The sequence below is a fragment of the Peromyscus maniculatus genome, chromosome 12 (genome assembly GCF_049852395.1).
Source record: "Peromyscus maniculatus bairdii isolate BWxNUB_F1_BW_parent chromosome 12, HU_Pman_BW_mat_3.1, whole genome shotgun sequence".
NCBI lineage: Eukaryota > Metazoa > Chordata > Mammalia > Rodentia > Cricetidae > Peromyscus > Peromyscus maniculatus.
The window spans coordinates 80,225,696-80,250,600 of record NC_134863.1 but is presented as its reverse complement, the minus strand read 5'-3'; the positions used below and the strand labels follow the sequence as shown (position 1 = coordinate 80,250,600).

Sequence of the window (24,905 nt, the reverse complement as noted above, 5' to 3'; positions counted from 1 at the left end):
CAGACCAGGCAAGTTATCTACTGCTGATGGACTTCTCCAGCCTAAGTGTTTATATTTCCAGTAAAAATTGCAAACTGATTGGTTTCTAAAGAAAAGGACTTCTTATTGTAACACACACATACACACATACACATACACACACACACACACACACACACACACACACACACACATACACAATAAAGTTTGGGATAATTTGTGGCAGATGGATGAAAATAAAATACTAATTAACATTATGCTTTATTTCATTTTTTTTTTTTTACATTTAGTTATTTATTTGTGTGTAAGTGGGGACACGTGGAGTTCAGAGGTCAGCTTGTGAGAGTAGGTTCTCTCCTCCTATATGTGTTCCAGGGATAGAACTCAGTTCTTTAGACTTGGTGGCAAATTCTTTTTACCTGCTGAGAACCTCTCATTGTACCCCATACTTCATTCTCAATATAAGACTCGGGCAGATAACACTAGTTTGGGGTTGTCTCAAGTATGATTTTTTTTTTTAGACAGATTTTTCTAATGATAACTATTTGTTCTTATGATTGATTTTTTTTTCCTTTTTTTTTTAAGCAATCTGTTATAGCCTGACCCTTCATGCTATAGCCAAAGCTGTTGAACTCCAGACCCCCCTGCCTCCATACCCTGAGTGCTGGGAATACAGGTGTGCACCACTGTGCCAGGTTTCTGCAGTGCTGAGGATTGACTCAGGGCTTCGTGTATCTTAGGCCAGCACTCGGCCAGCTGAGCGACATCCCTAGCCCTCTGGGTTATATTTTTCTCAGATTGTTTATTGATCATATTATATGAATTAAACTAGTGTTTGGGCTGGGGAGATGCTTCCATGTACCATGAGGACTTGAGTTTGATCCCCAGCACCCTCCTAAAAGCCTGGCCTGGCACTACATGCCTATAATCCTACAACTGGGAAAGCACAGACAGGGGCCCTGGGACTTTGTGGTCAGCTGGTCTGCCAGGTTCTAGGCAAAGAGTCTGTCTCAAAAATAATATGGAGAGCAGTAAAAGAAAACACTTAATATCAGTATCTGCCTCCATACATACTCTCCCTGTGTGTGTGTGTGTGTGTGTGTGTGTGTGTGTGTGTGTGTATTTATTATATAATAAATATATAATAAAGGAAGAGACCTGATATCAACCTCTGGCCTCCATGCATACTGTGTGTGTGTGTGTGTGTGTGTGCGTGTGTGTGTGTGTGTGTATGTATGTATTTAATATATAATGAACATATAATGAAAAAAACCTGACCTCTGGCCTCCATGCATACTCGGTGTGTGTGTGTGTGTGTGTGTGTGTGTGTGTGTGTGTGTATTTAATATATAATGGAAAAAAATATATCAACCTCTGGCCTCCATGTATACTCTCTCTCTCTATGTGTGTGTGTGTGTATGTGTATATACATATATATGTGTGCATGTGTTTATTTAATATATAATAAATATATAATAAAAGAAAACACCGCTATCAACCTCTGGCCTTTATATATACTCTATGTGTGTATGTGTGTGTGTGTGTGTGTGTATGTGTCTGTGTCTGTGTATTTAATATATAATGAATATATAATGAAGACACCTGATGTCAACCTCTGGCCTCCATGCATACTCTGTGTGTGTATTTAATATATAATATATATTATATATTGCTGTGTGTATATATGTGTGTGTATAATATAGTAATGTTTGAAACACATATTTACTAATATAATCTGAAATATTTTAAGTATTATTCTTTCTTTAGACTCAGTAAGTAAAGAGCATAATGTCCTGACCTATGCATATATGATTTTCAGATTGGTTCATGTGTAACCTGGCTAAAATAGTAAAATTTTATCCTAGTAGGGAAAATAATAGTGGCATAATGAACAACTCTCAAGCAAAGATCAGTATATAACATATACATACATATACATATATATATACATATATATACACACACACACATATATATATATGTATGCACCAAATATATATATTTGGTGCATACAGTAACATGGTTTGAAGGGAGAGGCAAAGGGATAGATACATCCCAAGAAAAAGCTTAAGTAATATTCAGTATGACCTTCATTGCTCCAAATTGGTTTTTATGCTTTAATAAAATGAAAGTGCCATGCTCCAGTGTTAATCCAGCTAGCATACATTCTCATGCTATAGATGTGCTTACACTAATGGAGACTGAAATGAAAACATGAGATTGGGGGACTTTGGCTAGTAACATAAAATGTTTTTCAACTGCTTGTGTTTTGGTTGACATTACCTGATTTATTAATGTTGTCTAAATTCTAGTATATTTTTAAATTGTGGTTACTCATAATTGCAATGGGAAGTTACCATGGAGCTTACAAATTATGAATTTACCTGTAGTTTTCAGAGTAATTGCTATATGTTAAGGTTAGAAAACCCAAGAACAATCATACTTATAAAACCTCTAGTAGTTATCTTTTATGCCAAATAATGGTTTTTAAAAGTCTCTAAACCATCCATTTGGGGGCATTAATTATGAGGTGGAATAATATTAAGATATTTTCTTAACAATATATATTTATTTTCATGGTTAGGACTTAAAACTAAGTACTGCATATTAAGCAAACACTCTAACACCAAACTACCTCTGTAGCTTAATTGTTTCTTAATTGTGTCCTCATTGGATTTAAGCTATGTAAGTAATTCTCAGAGGACACCAAAGTTTGAATACTGCTTCTCTCTGTAAAGCTAACATAAGTGGATACATATTCTCTTGGATGTGTTATCTTTTGTATAAATTCTACAGCAACCCCAAAAATATATTTTAGTTTGACTTTTTCATTGATATATAACAAACATAAAAAATTACATATGTAGCTACAACACATGATGTTTCAAATCATTTGTACATTATATAAAATGTTGAAATGGGTTGGACATTTGCCATGTATGGTGAAAATATGCAAAACCCTTTTACTAGTTTCTTAGAATATATAGAACATTGTTACCTGTAGGTACCCTACTGTGCAATAATAAAATATAAATCTTTAAGAGGTAACCTTTTTCTCTTTATATAAATTGATTTATAAAATTAGGTGCTAGTATTATGTTACATATCTGTAACCCCAGCACTCAGGAGGCAGAAGCAGAAAGATCTTGTATTTGAGGCTATCCTGGGCACCATAGCAATAGCCAGTCACAAAACATTTGATTTGGTATTCTGGTTGGAGTGATACCAAGATAGATGTTTGTAAGACCTCTTGCTAAATGGTTGGCGCCAAATGTAGTCAGAAAGTTTCCGTTCCTGCCCGGCCCTGAGGCCCACAGCTGCATATAAAATAATCATTCAGAGGCTTATATTAGTTACCAATTGCATGGCCTACGGCAGGCCTCTTGTTAGCTAGCTCTTATAATTTAACCCATTTTTATTCATCTGTAAGTTGCCCTGTGGCCGTGGCATTACCAGTCTGCTGGCATCTCCCCCTCCTCTTCTTTTTTCTCTCTGTATCTCTGCTTGGATTTTCCTCCTGCCTCTAAGCGGCCTTGCCATAGGCCAATGCAGCTATATTTATCAACCAATCAGAGCAATACATATTCACAGCATACAGAAAGACATCCCACAGCAGATGTTGTCCTGTATAATGTCTGTTGTATTCAGGGAACTGTCTGGAAGATATGGGTGTGTTCTCTCCACCCTCACCACTCTTAGCCTGTGTATTTCAGGGCCTCCTGCTTATCAGTCTGCAAGAAATGTCCTCTAAAGTCATTTTTATAGTACGTCAGAGTGTGTGCCCTGTTTTCTTAAGATAAAATTTAAACTCTTCAGCCTGTTATCAAGGTCTTCCTTAACCTCCCTCCACTCTGTCTGTTCAGTGGTGACCTCCTCCCGGGAGATGGTGTCAGTGTTTTCACACAGTACGAGGACTTGCCAGTCTTCATCATTTTCTTTAGACTTGCACCAACTTAATCAGCTATTGATGTTTCGGGTTGCTTTAGTTTTTTTCTGACAAGGTCTCCCATAGCTCAGGCTAGTCTCAAACTTGCTGTATAGCTGAAGATGACCTTTGAACTCCTGAGCCTCCTAAGAGCTAAGCCAGTGTGTCCTAGTCTGAGCCAATGATTTCTGTGCCTAAGCTGCACATAATCATCTGGGAAGATTTCACAAACACTGGTACCTGGGCTTCTGTCTCCAAAGATTCTCATAGTTGCATCAGAATGATAATTTCTGAGCAAAACTTACATGTACCTTGTTATGAGAGGTCACTTTTTTTGACCTATAGATTTTATCTAAAATAGCCATCTTTCAAGAATTATAATGCTGTGACCGTGTATTATGAAGCTTATCATTTTCTTGAAGTCCTCAGGCTGAACCAAAAGGTAATTTTTCCATGACATTTTCAATAGTGTTTTCATATCACATGGAACTGTGTACATGTTTCTTAAGGTTTATATTCCTAATGCTTGGCACAATATTTTACTCACCACTAAGGAACACGTAATTATTAGGTGATTGACATTAGTGAGAAAGACTAACCTACATTAGAAAATTGACAGATTCCAAGTTGTCTATTTGAAAATACAGTATATTGGGTTGAGGAGATGGCTCAGTGGATAAAGTGTTTGCTGAGCAACTGTGAGGACTTGAGTTTGGATTCCAGCACCAACTTAAGATTTGGGCTGGGTATTGAGTGGAGAGAGGCAGATCTCAGGGGCTGACTAGTCAGCCAGCTGAGACAGCGAGCCCTGGCCTCAGAGAGATGCTGTCTCAACAAATAAGGCAGAGAGAGATAGAGGAACAAATCTGACGTGTGGCCTCTGACTTTCATATGTACTTATGCAGGCAAGCGCAGCTGCACATACACACACCCCCACACACCCCCCCCACACACGTTTTGTATGTTTTTGCTTGCTTGTTTGTTGGTTTTGCATTGATGGGGATTGAACCCAGGATTCACGATTATAGGCAAACACTCTATTACTGAGCTACATTGCTTGCCCAGTTTAATTTTTAATTGGCATATAATAATTTGTATAGTATGGTATTTCTATATATGTATACAGTGAGTTATGATCAGATCAAGGTAATTAAGCATATTCATGGCCTCAAACATTTATTGTTTTTGAGCCGTTCAAAATCCTTCATAGCCGTTTTGAAGTATACATTACCCTGCTGTGTAAATAAGCAACAGAACTCATTTCTCTTAAGTAATTAACTTTGTATCCACAGACAAATTTGCCCAGCATCACTTCCATCCTCTCCAGCCATTGGGAACTGTTCTGGTCCATGCTTCTGTGACACTGACTTTTCTTAGATTCCACAAATGAGTGAGATCATGTCATCTAGTGTTGGTCATGCTTCCTCGCCTATTCACTTCACGTTGTTTCTCCAGCTCCTTCCCTGCTGTGAAGATGACAGTACCTTTTTGTGGCAAATGGCATTCTGTTGTGTATATATACACATACCCCAGAATGCCTGTTGTTGTTTGCTTTCTTTGTTTTTTTTGTTTTTTTGTTGTTGTTGGTGGTGGTGGTGGTGGTGGTGGTGGTGGTTGGTTGGTTGGTTGGTTGGTTTTTGGTTTTTCAAGACAGGGTTTCTCTGTGTAGCCCTGGCTGTTCTGTAACTCACTTTGCAGACCAGGCTAGCCTCAAACTCAAGAGATCCACCTGCCTCTGCCTCCCAAGTGCTGGGATTAAAGATGTGCGCCACCACTGTCTGGCTAGTGTTGTTTTCTATGAAGTTTATTTTCTGTATTTTAGAGACTTGCACTAGGTATGGTGGTACACACCTGTGATTCTGCCTGCTTGAAGGTAAACCTCTTGAGCTTGGTTTGAGAGAAGCTTGGCCAAGACAAGGAGACTTGTCTGTGGGCATTCAAACTGGTTAAAGATGTGTACATCTGCTGGATGTTGATTATTCTGGAAATAATATTAAAATTCTTTCTCTCTTTCTCTCTCTCTTTCTCTTTCTTTCTTTCTTTCTTTCTTTCTCTCTCTCTCTCTCTCTCTCTCTCTCTCTCTCTTTCTTTCTTTCTTTCTTTCTTTCTTTCTTTCTTTCTTTCTTTCTTTCTTTCGTTGCTGTTGTTTTGAAACAGGGTTTCTCTGTGTAGCTTTAGTGCCTTTCTTGGAACTCACTCTGTAGCCCAGGCTGCTGGCCTCGAACTCACAGAGATCTGCCTGCCCCTGCCTCCTGAGTGCTAGGATTAAAGGCAAACCCATAGAAAAGTTCTCAGTTAAAAGTGAAGTTGGCAGTGTTTTCTAGTGAGAGAGTCAATCAATTTGTACTTTTGCCTATAAACTACTATTACTCTGTTAAGTATATAGAAGTATGGTTAGATTTTAAAGTAAGGTCATTAAGAACACAGTTGTTTGCTGGGACAAATTGAATGTCAGCTTGTAAAATTTTGGATGCCAAGTATAATAAGCAGCAGTGACAAGCGGTGCATTTTTAAAATTGCCAAATGCTGTCAGTCAACAAGGCTGCCCTTTTGATAAGTTGCAGTAGGCTATTTTTTAAAAAACGTATGTGAGGGAAGAAATGACTTTAGAGTTGACTTTTTAAGTATCAAATAAAATTTAGACTTGCTCTTGCTTATGTTAAAATTGTGACATTTATTTTCTCTTTCTAAAAACCCTGGAATGTACATGTTTAATAGAAAGTAAAAAGTACCTTTAACATCAACATAAGATAACAGTCAGCCCAGGCCTGAGTCTGAGCAGCAGCAGGAAGAGTGTACGAGTGTGGGAACAAGTCACTGGTCCCACATGCTTTCATTGCCTCTTAACTGCTGTGGGCACCAAAGGAGGAGGATGGAGCCCCTTCCCTGAACAGGAGAGCCCTGTGAGGTAGCGTTGTCTTACATGAGCTTGGGTCCGTTAGATAGTCTAACTTGGCCTGGAGCACAACTAGCCCAGAAATACAGACTAGACTTTTGCCTCTGACTGCACTGGAGTAGTAGGCCCTGGAGGTTGCCTCCTATCTGAGAATAGCAACAGCAAACGAAAAGAAATGTACAAGATGGTTTTCAGATATCGAAAAGTAAGTCAGATTGAATACTTACGAGGGTATTATTTCATTAATGGAGCAAGATAGCTCTAGACTAAGTTCTTCTTTGGTCCTACCTAACGAAGTTTAAGACCCCAAAGGATCTGCTGTTGTCTCCCAGATCACAGTTTCCAATAATTTTAAGTTTCAAACAACTGTTCTCAAAAGTTTAATAAATACAAGTGTGTGTGTCTATATACATACATACATATCTGTAAAACAAAATTTATGTGTTACATGATACATGCATATCATTCAACCCATACTCACATTGAAAACTAGTTGACATGCAAAGAAGCAGAAAATATACTTCATAATGAGGAGAAAAGTCAATCTGTAGAAACAGGTGTTAATGTTAGTAAGGAACATTGAAACAGCTTTGAAAAATATATTCCATATGTTCAAGAAATAAAGTATGAGCATATTAAAGAGATGAAAACATGACTCACATCAGTTATCCAAAGGGAAAATGACAATATCTAATGACATTATACACTGATAGGAACCATGTATTGAACACTACAGAAGGAATAGTTGGAATAGCTTAAAGATCCAGAGATAGAAGTTGTTATCCAAAGGAAATGCACAGAGGAAGAAAAGACCAGTATAAATAAGTTGTGAGGGTGAGTTGTGGGACAGCTTCACATGTATGTATGTGACCTAACATACATACATGTATGATTGGAAGGAAGAGGGAAGGAAGATGTCTGAAGACATAACAGCTGGCAATTTACCAAAGTTTGTGGAGACTGTAAGTCTGCACATCTAAGAAGTTAAATGACCACAGGGGGAAGAAACATGAGGAAAACTGCACCATGATGCAAATTAGTTCAGCGACAGAGAAAAATCTTTAAAGCAGCTCAGGAAAAAGGGACGCCTATAGAAACAAAAGAGTAACAGGCAAGAGCGGTCTGCGCTTCTCCGTAGAAGCCGTCCAAGCGAGAGAACATAGAGAAACAGCATGTACCAAAGGGGGAACAGAACCAGATGACCCGCTTGGGCTCTGTGGGAGAAGCACTGAAGGAAAGGGTGGGCTCCCCACATTCAGAAGCTGGAGAAGTGGAGCTCAGTGCGCTGGGAGCAGAGAAGGAGTTGTGTTGTTTTCAGGTGGTCTGCTGCAGTGAGTCTGAACAGGGGCCTGAAAGAAGCTTCGGGAGTGAGGGCAGCACTAAAGTGTTCTGTGGACTCTCACACTGGGCTCGCCATGGAACTGGACTACTGAAAAGAGGCGTGGCTTGACAGATTGTATTTACAATTACTATTACACATTGTATTTTGATTTGCTTATTTGAATTTACAATGGTTATTAATAAGGATTTGTGTTTTATCTTTGTGTGTATTGATTTTTTTGAGATGTGGGATGTCACACTGTAGTCCATACTGGTCTGATCTGTAACTCATTGGGCTAAATGGTGGTAATTCTCCTGCCTCAGCTTCCAGAGTGCTGGAATTACAGCATGAGCTCCCATGTCTGGATTGTGTTTTATTTTTTGTCAGCTAAACTAGAGCTGAACAATTAGAAAGAAAAACAAACTCATTTCCTATTAAGTTATTCTCTGTTAATATTCCTGTATATTCAATGTTATATACTCTTTAATGTTCCTTATCAATAGTCTTCATATGTGTATATTTCTTAAAAGTCTGACTTAATGTATAAAGTGTATTCCTTATAGAAACTAGTTCTTAATGGGAAGGATTTATTGTGGGTTCTGTGTTACCCTATTCTCTAGAAACCACAGTATTGCTGGGTCTATTGAATTGCTTTATTGAAATATAGGCTAACAGTCTTTTAATATCCTGTGGACCATGTTTGCAGTATAGACAGGATTAATCTTATACTAAGTGGATTCTGGTTGCTTGTTCATTAGTGCTTGTTAGTTGTTTGTTTCTGGTCGACATTGAAAATGTGTCTTGACCTATCTTATTTAATGATTCTCTTGGAAAATGGGGTCAAAAGCTTAGTTGTCAGGTTCATAGTTGTTGGGAAGCTGCATGGGATTGATAGAGAGCTAACTGTGTAGGATGGCACCATGGATCCAGTGTGTTAGTACCTCAGTAGTGGATTAGAACTCCATTAGGACTGGTTTGTTGTGGGGACTGAGCCCAGAGCCGTGGGCATTTACCACTGAGCTGCATTCATAGTCCTCTTACAGTTTCATCCTGAAAGAGGTTCTTGCTAAATTGCCCACACCTGCCTTGAACTTTTGATCCTTCGGTGTTAGCCTGCTGCTGAAGACACTGCATTAACAGGCATTGCTGCCGTGCCTAGCAGTCTGCCAGGATGTAGCATTTGCTTGGTTATATAATGACTGCCCTCCTCGTCTGTCCTTTCAGGAACCTAGAATCTTGCAAGGGACTGGTACATAGTAGATGTTCACTGAATACTTTGAGTAAATAGAAGCTTTTTTAAAAAAAGTGTTGTCAATATTTGGTTGCATAGGTTATATAGAACAGTAGTTTGTTTCATATCTTTCATTTGTAGTTTTGATTTTTTTAATTTTAATTTTGATTTTTAAAAATTTAATTTAAAAAATCTTTACCTTATAAATTTTTTGTTTTATATGTGATGAAATGCAAACGGACTTTACTGCTAGCTGGTCATATGATCTTGGATGAATCAGATAATTGCTAGTCTTTTTCTTCTGAAAATGAGAAGCTTGGACTACATGATCTCTAGTACCCTCTGGATGTTCTATACCAAAGTGCTATTTACATGCAAATAGGCTGACCACAAATTGCCACCCATGTAACCACAGGCAAATTGTGATTCTAGGAGCAGCATTCTAATTTGCAACTCCTACGCCCTGCCTTTTTGAGAGTGGATCTTGATGTGTAGCCTAGTATGTGCTATGTAGTGTGGAACTTTCCATTGAGCCCTGCTGGCCTCGAACTCACGATCCTGCTCTCTCAGACTTCAGGAATGCCAGAATTACAGGCACTTGATACCGTGCTCTGTGCTTTATTGACCCACAGTCTGTTGCTTGATCTTCTAGCTCAATTGGGGAAGTACAATCTAATCCCAGTCTGGAAGGTTTGAGCCACAAGAATGTTTACATTGGGTAGCAGGGCCTTCTTGAGTAGCTTTATCTAGTTTGAATTATTGTAATTCATTGAAAGTTAGAGTTTACATTTAATTCAACACTTCAAATGCCTTTTGATTAAATACAAGTAACTTAATGTTTTAGTCTAGGGTAACATACCAGTTTTGTTATTTGCTATTTTAGATAATGAGTTGCAATGAAGATGTGAATTTTATGTATCATAAATATTTCAGTGTTTTTAAAAGATATGGGCTGAGTTTTGTTATCAGTGGCTTTTCTGAGGCAAAGCCTTACTTGTCTTGAACTATCCATGAGCCTGCTGCCTCAGCCTCTTAAGGCAGGGGGTGTTGCCCTGGTGCCTCAAAGATATTTTCATGAGAATAAGTGTTTATTGCACTTATCTTGTTTAAAATTCTGTTCTGTGACCTTATTGATATGACATGTTCTCTAGCAGGGGAGATCTGAAAGCCTTCAGGTATTTATTAGTGTTAGTGATGTGAGGAAACACTTGAAATATAGATGTAAAAAGTAACAAAATACAGAGGAGCTAGATTTATTCATAAGGTGGCTCTGTGTGCTTAGGAACCTATATTTTCATGTTTGAAGCCTAAGAAAAACATTTAGACCCAAATTAATGATAGAGCTAATTGTGGCATGGGAAAAAGAGTTGTTCCCTTTAAATAAGCCCTTGTGGGATTTAGTTACTGTCTGTCCCTGGTACATGGTGGCAGTCATACCTTAGAAGCCAAGACTTGCTTTTGCTTAAGTGTTTTTTTAAGCACGTGAATTCCAAAGCAAAGGTCTGGTTACCTTAGCTGAACAGCTGACAATCTTGATTGCTCAGAGTCAACCCAAAAACAATGGGCTTCTTGGATATCCAGACCCACTTGTGTTTAGAAATCAGTAACTCATAAAAAGGTTTGTTTTTCCTAGCGTTTTGTTTATTTAATTACCGCCATCATTAGAAGGGGGAAATACAAACTTCTGCACAGAAGACAGTTTACTCCTCACAGTGAGCGCACAGTGGATACTGGGGCAGGAAAGTGAGCTGTTCTTCTTCTGTATCACCACTCTCCCAACCTTGACTTCCCCTCCGCTGCTTCATGAACCCTGCTACCTAAGCCTTGGCTGGCAGTCATTTCAATCCTGTGTTCTCCACACCCACCTTCCTATGCCCATCCTCACTCATCACAACTGAGACTTTCTAGACCTCACTAAGGATTGTTAAATGTGATTGTTCAAAATGAAGACATTGGGATTCTTTCCTGAGAAGGGAAGCTTTTTGTAAAATGTATTGTTTTAAAGTTAGCAAAGCACGTCCTTGTGTGCAGTAAGTTCTCGGTTTGTTTTGTCTGTGAAGTGAGTATCCAGTGGAGCTGTGAGGTTCAGTGTCTGTTAGGTTGGTGTCACACTGAGGTATGAAAAAATCAAACTGGCTTCGGTTGCTATTCGTATACAAGTGACTGAAAGACAGGATAAAAGGAAAGATTTACTTTTAATTGGGTAATAGGGGCAAAACTCCAGGAAGTGGCATTTTGCTCAGAGATTGAAGGATGGGTACCATTTGAAAATAGCAGGATGACTAGTGGCTATTCCAGATGGAGAGAACACTGTGAACAGCAGAAGAGAAGAGAATGCAGGGCAAGCAGACAGCAGATTACTCATCGGGCTGAAGCCTGCTGTGCCAGGAGGAGTGAGAAGGAAAGGGAGATGGGGAAGACGTTCTCAAGGGCTGTGCTTTAGCTGAAGGTCACACACACATTCTTAATATGGTGTAAGTGTTCTTACCTCAGGTAGTCTCTTCCTAGTGGAGGATTCTTAGGTTATTTTCTAAAATGAGACTGTCGGGGAAGTGGCACAGTGATCACGGGTATCATCTATCTTGGAAGATCTAATAAAATAAGGAAATCTATTTCCCCACTTAAAAGCAATGTATGACCATGGTGGCTCACCCCAGCTCTCAGTAGGCTGAAGCAGGGAGATCATGAAATCAAGACTATTCTGGGCTATATGGTGAGGCTGTCTCTGAAAAAAAAAAAAAAGTTACAAAGGGAAAATAGGATATTGTAAGAATTTATCTTATTGATGCCATTTAGAGATATTTATCTAAATTTAGGAAGATGAAACAATTTGAGCATACAGAAAAGTTGAAGTTCAGTAAAAAAGGATATTTTATTACCCATTTGAGAGTAGATTGCTGACATGATACCCTGTTGCCCCAGATACTTTACTATGTGTTTCCTAGACATCCTCCTGCATGATCCTAGACATCCTCCTGCATGAAGGTATGCAGTGGTACTGGCCATTGCTGATGCTCAGACCCTGTTTCACTTTAATTATTTCAGATGTGAACAGTGTATTTAGTAGTCAGATCTTGATCTCCAACTCTAGAAGAACTCCGTAGTCTCTGACACTCAGGACCTTAAGCACTCAGAAGGCGAAGAGCAGTGGTCCTGTTGGACAGGACGCCCCTCTGTGCTGTGTGGTGCTTCCATGGTTCCATACCCTCAGCAGGGTTGTTACAGAAGGGATCCTGGTGTTTGGCCAGTTATGTGGCTGTTTTAAACTGTCTCATTACTGTCGGTATTCACTTTGATAACTGGTAAAGGTAATGGTCTGCCAGGCATCCTTTATGATTATTTTGAGGACTTTGAGACTATAAAAATGCCCGTTTCCTTATGGAACTTCTAGTCTATAAGCCTATTCGGGCAGTAATAGCATATTATTGTTCCTTTGTTGCTTGTAGTCTACATTTTTCAGAACCATTGAATATGCAGCACTGGAACCCATTCTAAGTACAAGGGCGGAAGTAGGTAGTTCTTTCAGGGTCCCACAATGTAGCCCTGGCTAGCCTGGGACCCTAGAAACCAGATTGGCCTGCCTCTCCCTCCCTGGTGCAAGGACTAAAGTATGAGTCCCCATGTCCAGCAAAGCTCCCATCTCTCTAATGCTGGCTCCTTAGGCTCAGACAAGTTAGTAGCCAATTTAGGCCAATTTCCCCATATGTCAAATGGAAATTATAGCATTGTTTCTTGGGTTATTGTGAAAATTGAATAATGCATACAAGCACCTGGCCTAATTGTCATCATAATCACAGAGATAATAAACGAGTACTTCAGCTGCAATACTATTTTAAAGTTGCTGGTAATAGCTTAAAAGGAAAGCAAAACCCTGGCAGGAAAAATGCAATCTCATCTATTCCTTTCCTTTAGTCTAAGAGTGTGTGTGTGTGTGCATATTTGAGCTAGATGACAGTGTAATAGAAGGATTATCATTGGGCCTGAGTTATTTATTTGGTGTGCAATTGAGGAGAAAGTATTTATTATTATTAGAGAATATTTCATGGTAATTTAAGTTGTAGAGAGACTATTCATATGGGAAGGGAATGACTTAATATTAAATTACATTTTCTTTTTAACTCTTGCTGGCTGCTGTCTTTGAACATGATGATTGCTGCTGACACTAATCCATCAGTAATTCCTACATTACCATGTCAGCAGTGGTACTTTAAATTCACACAGCATGGGAACTCTGTAGAGCTATCTGACTGGAAGCCCCATCTTCTGCCCTGAGAAACAGAGCAAGTGTTTTGAACATTTGTCTTTGTGTGTAGTATACATACATGCATACTTTGTTTGTTTGTTTGAGACAGGGTTTCTCTGTGTAGCTTTGGAGCCCTTCGTAGAACTCCCAGGCTGGCCTCGAACTTACAGAGATCCACCTGCGTCTGCCTCCCTAGTGCTGGGATTAAAGGTGTGCGCCACCACTGCCCAGCTTGTATACATACAAAAATCAGCCAGGCAGTAGTGCACACCTTTAATCCCGGCACTCAGGAGGCAGAGGCAGGAGGATCTCTGTGAGTTCGAGGCCAGCCTGGTCTACAGTGTTAGGTAAGTGCTCTGCCACTGAGATAAGCTCCCAGCCCCACCCATGGTACCCTGAATGAGGAAGTATAGTATTTAAGGAAGGCAAATCTGCTTCCCTTTAGAAAACAATTCAATTTATGTTGTAAAATTTTATGTTTGTATTTAACATAACTTCTGTAAACACGTGGAGCAGTATAATGCTAGGACATCTAGGAATGTGGAATAAGACACAACTCCCTGTTATTTTAGTAGTGTCCTAAAATTCCTCCCCCCCCCCCCTTCCATACTGGTTAGAGAAAGGCCCACCCTTAATTATGAACACATTAGGGAATGCGATGGTATTAGTTAACTGAGTCATTTGCCTTAGCCTGTGCTGCCAGCTAGTTGAGCACAGTTCACCCGATGACAAAAGTGAGGTTACAAGGAGGAAGCTTGAGTGGATCGTCTGAGGGGAGGCACATGGGGAGGCTCAATACCTTGTAGACCTCCAGGGAAGAGCTCTAAGGGAAAAGAAGAGCATATAATCCAAGTGGCCAGAAATCTTAGGTGAACCATAGGCTTAGAAGAGCCCTTTGTCAGCAGTGAAGGTGGACAACAGGGTCTGGAAGCCTGGAGCCATCTGCTTGCTCTCCTAGAGCAGCACGTGAGCCCTGCCAAGGGCTCCGTGGTCCTGCAGTGTGGACAGAGAGGGAGAAGGGTCAGGACAATTTCGAGAGGACTAGCTGAGAGGACCCAGCCTGACAGACTACTCGAGCAAGGACTTGTGACAAGCCCTGAACTTTCCTTTTATGCAGAGACTGGACAAATGATACAGGACTTGACAATTAACCCAAAAATTTTCTTTTCAAGATTCCTTATCAGATGTTACTGGACTGGACATTGTTAATATATATATAAAATGGAGTTTTTATCTGAATCTGTCAAATGTTAATGTAATAATGTAAGACATCATTAATGTAATTTTTGACTGTATATTGTATATACTTTCTGGATATAATTTTTCTTGTATTAGTTATAAGCTTTTTTAAATTTTAGACAAAAAGAGAGGAAATGTGGTATTGTATTCCCCCAAATATTGTGCATGCTAATGAATTTATCCTATTATGCTGGTGACAGGTCAACAGTGTGACCTAGCAAGCCAGGCAGCGAGCTGCTGAGAGATGGGAGTGGGGAAAGAAGGCCAGTGGAGATCTCACACTTTAGAATGTGCTACTTGGGAGTTTGTGAAATACTAGATATGGTTTATTTTCCTTTGTTTTTGATACATTGTAAGTGTGTATCTGCTAAGTGCTAGGAAGATTTTTCCTTAAAACTTTGGGGATATTTTTGTTGTTGCTGGTTTTTCTTTCAGTAGACTAGCCATAGTAGCCTGCTCGAGGGAAATTATTGTCTGAATTGTACTTATTAACAAGATAACATCAGTGTCTGTCGAAGGAAGTGAGGCAAAGGTCAGTAAAGACTGCCTCTGTAACACGAATTGTTAAACGGTCTTATTAATAAAAAACCCAGAGCCAGGTATTGGGGTAAAAGCTGAAAGATAGAGAGGCAGAGCAGCAAGCCACTAGTTCTTACCTCTACAAAATCCTCCTCCGAAAGAGAGCAAGCTCCTCTCTCTACCCTACCTTATCACTTCCTCTCTGCCCAGCTCGATCACTTCCTGTCTGTACAGATCTCTAGACCTCTCTGGTTAACTAGTGGCTAGCTCCTCCTTCTGATTTTCAGGCAAGCTTTATTTGTTAAAGCACAGATAAAATATCCCACATTCCCCATTGCTGTGCTAAACTTGGTATCAAGCAGTGACTTGCAGCATTGTATCTGCTCAGGCACTATTCTAAGTGTCAAGGATAAGGGAGAATCAAACAGATCATCAGTGAGAAAAAATGGATTAATTAGATGGTTGGAATTATTTAACTCCAGCAAGAATGTTGTACTACTAGTTGGAGAAAATACCTAATATAACACACAGGTGTTAAGGCCCCATTGCTGAAGACAACACCTATATTGAACATAGAGATATCGAGCTGGTGCCTACATAGAGCCTTCATTTTTATGTTCAGGCATCTTCAGTACACAAAGATATCCTGCTCATTATCAAAAGAGTAATGTAAACATCAACCCAGGCACAATGGTGTCTGGCCGCAAGAGATGCTGGAGTAATGGTGGCACAAAGCTTGTGAGAGCTTTATCTGCAGTGGTGTCCTGCCTGCAAGAGACGCTGGGGTAATGGTGGCACAAAGCTTGTGAGAGCTTTATCTGCAGTGGTGTCCCACCTGCAAGAGACGCTGGGGTAATGGTGGCACAAAGCTTGTGGGAGTCACCAACCAATAACTGATTTGAGTTAAGGCCCATTCCACGAGATGTAATCCAGACCTGACACTGCTTGGGTAACCAAGAACCTGAGACTAGATAGCCAAGGGACACAGGGGAAAACTGATAATACTGGTCTAAAAGAGAGAGAGAGAGAGAGAGAGAGAGAGAGAGAGAGAGAGAGAGAGAGAGAGAGAGAGAGAGAGAGAGAGAGAAGAGGAGAAAAAAATAAATTAAAAAGAGAATATTACATTTTGAATTTTTGTTTCAAATTCTGGCTTCATAACTAAATAGATTTTGATGTTTTCAATTATTTTTAACAGCATCTGCAGAAAAGGAGGCAATTAAAGGTACATATACCAAAGTACTGGATGCATATGGACTTTTAGGAGTTTTGCGGCTAAATCTTGGTAAGTGTTATTCACTGCAGGTCATCTACTCTTCCATTTCTCTTTTGTAACCCTGGAGATTACAGAGACTGCCTCTACATTATTTCAGACTCAGTATCTGAGCTTTAAGTGTTGTATACCTTTAAAAAACTAATTAAGTTGATCTTATTAAATAATATTTTATTACTATGAGAATTTCATGTAATGTATTTTGATCATATTCCACCCCCTCTCAGCTTGCACACATCCCCACCCCAACCTCTTTCTGTCTCTGTGTCTCTCCCTCCCCCACTCCTTCCCTCTCACTCTCTCTCTCAAACTTGTGAAGTCTAGTTTGTGTTAGTTAACTACTCTTGGATGCCGGGTCTACCCTGAGTGCGGTCAGTATACCAGAGGGCACCCCATTAAAGAAAACGGACTGTGCCTTTCCAGCAGCTATCTGACTCTGTGGTTAAGAGAGAGCACTTGCTGCTCTTCCAGAGTACCCAGGTTTGGTTCCCAGCTCCCACATGGTAACTCACAACCATATATAACTCCAGGGTTACATGTGGTGCACATAGATACATGTGGAGAAAACACTCCTGCACATGCAATCACAATAGAAAGACATGCAACAGTTTCAAGATCAAAGGACGGTGTCCTGCTGAAGCACCGTAGCAGAGGATGAGAGCAGTCCCGGCTTTCTTCTTCCAGCACATTAAGGAGACAGACACACTGATTCCCTAGTGCATCATGGGAAAGGCATCTGTTTTAGATTCAGAAATGTCTGCTCTGTAATCCTCTTAAAATCACTTGTTTTTATGTGTAGGAGTGTTTGATGATGTCATGTATGTCTGAATGATGTGCAGGTAGCCTGCTGAGTCAAGAACACAGTCAGATCCCCTAGGACTGGAGTTCAGACAGTTGCTTGTGAACCACACCATGTGGGTGCTGGGAATTGAACTAGGTGCCTCTGGAAGAGCAATGCTCTTGACCACTGAGCCATCTCTCCAGCTCTGACTTAATGTCACCATGATCTTTCGGGGTCACTTTTATGATTAGCGGTTTGTCTATAAAGGTATGCCTTGAAGTGTGGTCCAGAGACTGGACCTGGTTCATGCTTTTATTGGTCTGTATGAGAAAGTAAACTTGTACTATCCTGGGTATATAGCACCCAGTTTTCTTCCTTGATGTAGTCTAACAAAAAAGGAAAAGAAAGTAAACTAAAGGTGGATTTAGTTATATAGTGGGTTTTTATTGTGATTTGGGCTTTTTTCTTTTAATTTTTTTTTTATTTTTATGGGCATTGGTGTTCTGCCTACATGTATGTGTGTGTGTGGGGGGGTGTCAGGTTCCCTGGAACTGCCATTACTGACAGTTGTGAGCTGTCATGTGGGTGCTGGGAATTGAACCTGGGTCCTTTGGAAGAGCAGCCAGTGCTCTCAACTGCTGAGCCATCTCTCCAGCCCCCATCGGGCATTTTTCTTATTCTGTGCTGCCAATTATATGAAAAATAAAAAAATTCTGATGTTCAGAAGTTAGGGCCATAGAGTGAACCCCCTATATCCCTTTTGCTTTAAAAAAGAAAGAAGAAAGACTGTGCAAGTTTTCTTGAACCAGATCTCTGTATTAACTGTGACCAAGGCCTTGTTCCCGTATGCTGTCGTCTTCAGCTCTCACATTTATATGCCATCTTAAAACGTTACCATTTACCAAGATATTGGACATTCATTATCTGAGCTTCCTGTCCATGGCAAGGGTTTGAAGGCAGCATTTTTTTTAAACAAGTTTTGTACCCTCAGATTAAGTATGTAACTTAACTGTGTAACTTTGTAATAACTTTGTAAATGTGACATTATCTTAATGTTTTAGTGCTTGACATACTGAATGTATTTAAATGAGAATATTTTTTCCCTGAAAAAGCACTTGTAGTTGTAAATTTAAACATGTTCATGGCAAGCTTAGAGTAATTGCAGTGATCGGGCATAGTGGTACATACCTGTGGTACATAGTGGTACATTCCCTGCATTCGGTAGGCTGAGGCCAGAGGATTGGGCGTTTGGGGCCAGCTGATGCAGCACAGTAAGACTATCTCAAAAAAAATTACAGTATAAGATTTTAAAGATGGAAACACAGGAAGAAGTCAGGAGAAACTATAGAGCTTGAAAATATTGGTGTTCTGTGCGGTAAAATCTTTGGTTTTTACAGGTGATACCATGTTGCATTATCTGGTCCTAGTCACTGGATGTATGTCTGTTGGGAAAATTCAAGAATCTGAAGTTTTCCGAGTTACTTCCACTGAGTTTATATCACTCCGAGTTGATGCTTCAGATGAGGATCGCATTTCAGAAGTCCGTAAAGTTTTGAACTCAGGAAACTTTTATTTTGCGTGGTCCGCATCTGGAGTCAGCTTAGATCTGAGTCTGAATGCACATCGCAGCGTGCAGGAGCACACGACTGACAACAGGTTTTTCTGGTGAGTCTGTCATCTTTCCTCCTTTGTAAGTGTGGACTGCTCAGTGGCTCGGAGATGTGGGCACAATGGCCCACAGCGGCTGTTGTTGGAGAGAGCAAAGGATGGACGTGGTTGAGCACTTTTTCCTGCCCTGACCCGCAGCAGAGCATGGCAGGCACCTTGATGGAGTTGGAATATGGTGTGAAGCCCATCTGCTGCTCTTCCTGCTCTAGACTGAAGTGTGAGAAGTGCGCATCTGTGGAGTTTGTGGTGTACGTGGCCACTTTTTCCTAGTCTCTGTTTCAGTCTCATCGCTGACATTCCCTCATTCTAAGTGACATTCCCTTATTTTCAATGTTGAGATTGTTAAGTAGCTGGTCCTCTTTCTTTTTTGATGCTGGAAATTGGACATAGTTTGTGCATGGCAGGTGGGTGAGCACTCCCTAGCCTGAGTAGATGGTCTCGATGTGAGAGCAGCAGGCTGTGAAGACACTTAGCACTGCGGGAACTGAACCTGGGGTGGGTATCAGGGTCTGTTAAGTGATGCTGCTAACGGGCTGTGTGATAGGCAAGCAGACATGGTGAACAGAACACAGGGACTAAGAGTTGGGTGGCTTCGTTGGAGCACACTGGCTTTCAGCGTGTCTAGTTACCGTGCTTCTGTTGTCCACAGCCAGCATCAATAGTGACTTCTCTTTAATTAATGCATGTAGAAATTCTGTCTCACCGGAAATATACGTTGTAAGGCCAAAGCTCTAAGGACGCTGCTCTTGACCTCCCCTGATCTTCAGACTCAAAACATCTGTCTTCTGTATATCCACCCCCTCGTTTTCATCATCACTTATGGCTCTTGAATTGCACTCAGGTTTGACACATTTGCCCTGGCTGTCGAGGGCTCCAAGTTGATGACAGCTTCAGGAGAGAAGAGGAAGCCCTAATCACACCTTCTAGCTTCTATGGAGGAGTCTCGGCGGCTCAAAGAGGAGAAGTAGGGGAGTGGAGAGGGCTGTAGAGCACTGCCTGGCAGGGGCTTGGCCTCGGCCAAGGAGACAAGGAGCTGGGGAAGACAAGATGGGAAGTGGTAGAGTAGATGAGTGTGCGTGCAGCCCTCCACTCAACAAAGCTAGTGATGGTGATGGCATGCACTCTGTCAAGTGTCCAGAGATATGCCTTCCAGGGCGAAGCCTTTGTCACCCCCTGTGTGTGTGTGTGTGTGTGTGTGTGTGTGTGTGTGTGTGTGTGTGTGCGCGCGTTTTCTAGTGGAAAACACTGAAGCCCTTTGAAGTAAATGATTATAATCTAGCCATGCTTGGGCAGCTGTCCATACCTTTCTGATCCCTACTTAATTCTATCCCCAATGTTTTAGGTGGACAGAGACAAACCTTCCCATCACATTAGAAATCCAAGCAGGTACAATTGTGTTTACAAAGTTTAATTCGTAGGAATAATTTTTTTCTTTTTTAATTAAAGGTGGAGATCGGGACATGTTTAGATAACAGCATGAGGGGATTTTCTAGTGGTTGATAGGTCGAACTTGTGTTTTGCTAAAGACTGGAATACTTGAGTGTAATTTTATCTAGAAAAATGGAAGTTTTTAGAATTCACATCCTTATAGCTTTGTCTTTTTTTTTTCTTTTTAAAATATAGTAAGCTTTGTAGCCAGTCTGCCAAATACATCTCACAAAACTGTGGTTTTATTTCATTGAGATTTTAAGTAGTACTGCTGCTATTCAAGACATGGCATTAATGTAAATAGAATGAAACAGCAATGCATCTACAGTAAAGGACAGTGTGAACTGAGAGCACAGCAAAGAATTCTACCTGCACACAATGCCTCAGATCCGAGCTCCATTTAAATGAGGATCAACACATCCCCTGTCTGCTCCATGACATAGCCCTGGCTGTGACCTTTGGACATACTGCCTCACAATCTGTTGAGGTTTGCCTCGATCAGGGCAAATAATAGTAAAGTATGAGAGCATGAGTCATGGTATCAGCTGAATGATAATGGTCGTCGGATCTCACATTATCCCAGTAGTGGTCTCATGACTCAGTTGCATTCCATTTTGCTTTGTAAATAGATAGGAAGGGTCAGGATGGTACCTGGTCTGCTGGAACCGTGCATGGCCACTACCTAGTGGATCTCCACAGCAGCCTGTTACCCGAAGGGCAGGGAGTAGAGGATTCCTGCTCTTAACAGCTCTGCTCCTTGTTACTGCTGTTAATGACCCTGTGTATTCTGTGGAGGACTGAAGTTCCAGTGGAGACCCCTGAGGAGCAGCCAGCAAGATGAGAAGGCTGAGTTGATAGAGAGCCCTCCTCCGTTCATGGATAGAGCGCCCTCCTCCGTTCGTGCATTCGTCACCGCGACCCAGAATAGTTTCATCTTCTGTTGCTTCGTCATGGGGCTGTGTGTTTGCTGACTACAACATTTCCCCTCCAAGTTTGAACACCCAGCCCTTCTGATACCTACAGTACTACAGTGTTTGGCAGGCCTGTGGTGTGCTCAGTGATAAAGCACTTACCTAGCATGAGTCAGGCCTTGGATTCCAAGACCAAAACTGAAAAAAAATTCTCTTTGGCGACATAGAAAACACTATGCCCTTCCTTACATTGTGTGGTACACAGCTACTAGTTATGCTGGCTATTTAAATTTAGTTAAGATATAGCCTTACAAAAGTCTTATATGTAAATCTCTTTAAAGTAGGATGTGTTTGTATAAACCCTTTTGGAACAAGTTAGGTTATGTGCATTTTTTTTTTTTTTTTTTGGTTTTTTGTGACAGGGTTCAGGGTTTCTCTGTGTAGCTTTGCACCTTTCCTGGAACTCACTTGGTAGCCCAGGCTGGCCTTGAACTCAGAGATCCGCCTGCCTCTGCCTCCCAAGTGCTGGGATTAAAGGCGTGCGCCACCACTGCCCGGCTATGTGCATGTTCTATGAAGATAGACTAGAAATGTTTTACCAATCTAAAATCACAAGTTTTTTGTACAATAGGTCACCTGATTAAGAATCTGCATTTCAATTTTATAACCTTGTCTTTAGTATAGCAATTGTAAATAAATTGCTTTACTTGGGGAATCTTTTAATAATATTCCATTAATGCTTTAAAATGTATTGAGTGCTGTTTTGCACTTAGTAACCTAATCCAGTGTCTTCTTTTTCCCCTAGGAATCAGTCTCTGCATTTGCATCTCAAGCACTATGGTGTGAATTGTGATGACTGGTTATTACGCCTCATGTGTGGAGGAGTAGAGATTAGAACAATTTATGCTGCCCATAAACAAGCAAAGGCTTGCCTCATCTCAAGACTAAGCTGTGAACGAGCTGGAACAAGGTTTAATGTCCGGGGAACAAATGATGATGGTCACGTTGCCAATTTTGTAGAAACAGAGCAGGTACATAGTGTTTTATACTTCTTACCACATGTTGTAAGAGAGGCAGGAAATACCTGGAGTAACAGAGGGGTGACAGGGAGACATGGAAACACTGGAGTAACAGACTCACAATGAGAGGGAGACACGGGAATACTGGAGTAACAGACTCACAGTGAGAGGGAGACATGGGAAATACTGGAGTAACAGACTCACAGTGAGAGGGAGACATGGGAAATACTGGAGTAACAGACTCACAGTGAGAGGGAGACACGGGAATACTGGAGTAACAGACTCACGGTGAGAGGGAGACACGGGAATACTGGAGTAACAGACCTGTGAGAGGGAGACACGGGAAATACTGGAGTAACAGACTCACGGTGAGAGGGAGACACGGGAAATACTGGAGTAACAGACTCACAGTGAGAGGGAGACACGGGAAATACTGGAGTAACAGACTCACGGTGAGAGGGAGACACGGGAAATACTGGAGTAACAGACTCACGGTGAGAGGGAGACACGGGAAATACTGGAGTAACAGACTCACAGTGAGAGGGAGACACGGGAAATACTGGAGTAACAGACTCACAGTGAGAGGGAGACACGGGAAATACTGGAGTAACAGACTCACGGTGAGAGGGAGACACGGGAAATACTGGAGTAACAGACTCACGGTGAGAGGGAGACACGGGAAATACTGGAGTAACAGACTCACGGTGAGAGGGAGACACGGGAACACTGGAGTAACAGACTCACGGTGAGAGGGAGACACGGGAAATACTAGGTAATAGATTTACCTGAATGCAAATACATTTTGGCATGTATAATGTTGATGTTCATGGCTTCTATTGGCCTAAGAAAGGCTTCTCTAGAACAAACTTAAGCAGTTATGTAATAATTAAGTAATGTGATATGGTCAGTGCTATACATTTGACAATGAATTTTAAAATCTTTAATGATAGAGCAAGATGGCTTCATAAAAATATTTTATGTGAAAATAACCCTAACTCTTCATAGATACGTGCTACCTAAAATTTCAAAGTTATAACATTTGGCTGTAGAACTATGTAATTATAAAATTTCAGGCTATAATACAGCCCAACTCAGATCTTCAAATTAGGTTTTGGAAAATATAAAAAGCTAAGGAACAAATTGAAAGAAGTATAAGGATATATGTATATAACACTGAGATTTAAAACAGTTTCTTTTTTAAAGTTGTGTTTCTTCAATTTTATTGTTTTCTTGATCAATATTATCATTATCTGAAAAAACTTGGCATCCTGTTTTTGATTACTTTGATCAGAACAGTCTGCGTATGAGCATTCAGCACACAGCTTGTACAGATTTCAGTCGCTGCTTTTCTAATATAGAATTAACAGGTTTTTCTTTGGAACTCTTTCCCGTTTTTGTAGGTTATATACTTAGATGACTCTGTTTCTTCCTTCATACAAATCCGAGGATCTGTTCCATTGTTCTGGGAGCAACCAGGGTTACAAGTATGTGCCTGTTTGTTTTCTCCTTTGAAAATTTCCACATTGTCCACATTTCCAGCCTGGTCCTTCAGTTTACCATCATTCTGTTGTGTGTAATACTAGACTCACAGTGAGGGCCTGAGGAACATCTTATCTCTGACAACTTCCCTCTTGGTTCTATGTTAGTTGCTTTTATATTACTACAGTGATTCACCGTAGTTATCCCAATCTTATAAAGAAAAATTTTATTTTGGCTCATAGTTTCAGAGATTGGAAGTTCAGACTCATTGGTTTGGCAACTGGTGAAGCAGTGTGACACTTGATGGCATTACCATGGGGGTTTATGGAAGGAAGAGAGCACATCTTTAAACAGAAACCAAAGAAAGAGTCAGATATATTCGACTCAGGCTTCTGTAACTACTTGGCTCCCATAAGAGCATCCAACAGGAAACTAGCATTCCCTCCGCAGGGCATCTTTCCCAATAATCTTAAGACTCCCATGAGGCTGTACTTCTCCACAGTTCCACACCATCACTAACACTGCCACCCTGGGTACCAGACTTCCAAAGCATAAAGGCCTGACAGACAGACAGACCACTTTCAAACCATATAACGTAGCTGTAGCAACTCAGGAGCCTGCTTAATTTGTTAAATTTCAAGGATTTTTTTTAAAGTGTTTTCATTATTTTAGTATAAAATGACTTAGATTCTTTAAGCAGGAGAATTTGGTAGCTTTAAAAAAAAAAAAAAAACAACGAACTATTCAGACTCTATTTACAACCTTGTTCTACCATTCCTAGCTAGGTGATCTTGGACAAGTGATTGAATTCCTCTTTCTGTCTCAGTCTCCTCATCCATAAAATGAGAAGGACAATATACTGTCTCCCTCCCGGGGTCCTTATGACCACTGAGTAAAACCACTTCAAACAGTGCCTGGCATGCAGAAGCACATTAGGATCAGCCATTGCTGGTTTTAGTGACGTGTCTGTGACTTTGGAATTTGTGATGTCCTGTC

At 40.6% G+C, this 24,905-nt stretch overlaps 1 protein-coding gene across 34 annotated transcripts in view; it reads left to right on the top strand.

The window, feature by feature from the left end:
- The window catches only part of Synj1 (synaptojanin 1), a 79,627-nt gene that overhangs the window by 1,866 nt on the left and 52,856 nt on the right, over window positions 1-24,905 (top strand). For all 34 annotated transcript variants that reach the window (XM_076549176.1, XM_076549194.1, XM_076549193.1 and 31 more), the window contains exons 3-6: window positions 16,549-16,635; window positions 18,802-19,069; window positions 22,217-22,442; window positions 23,831-23,914. In XM_076549176.1, coding sequence (XP_076405291.1) covers window positions 16,549-16,635; window positions 18,802-19,069; window positions 22,217-22,442; window positions 23,831-23,914 — 665 coding nt within the window. The remainder of the gene's footprint in view (window positions 1-16,548; window positions 16,636-18,801; window positions 19,070-22,216; window positions 22,443-23,830; window positions 23,915-24,905) is intronic.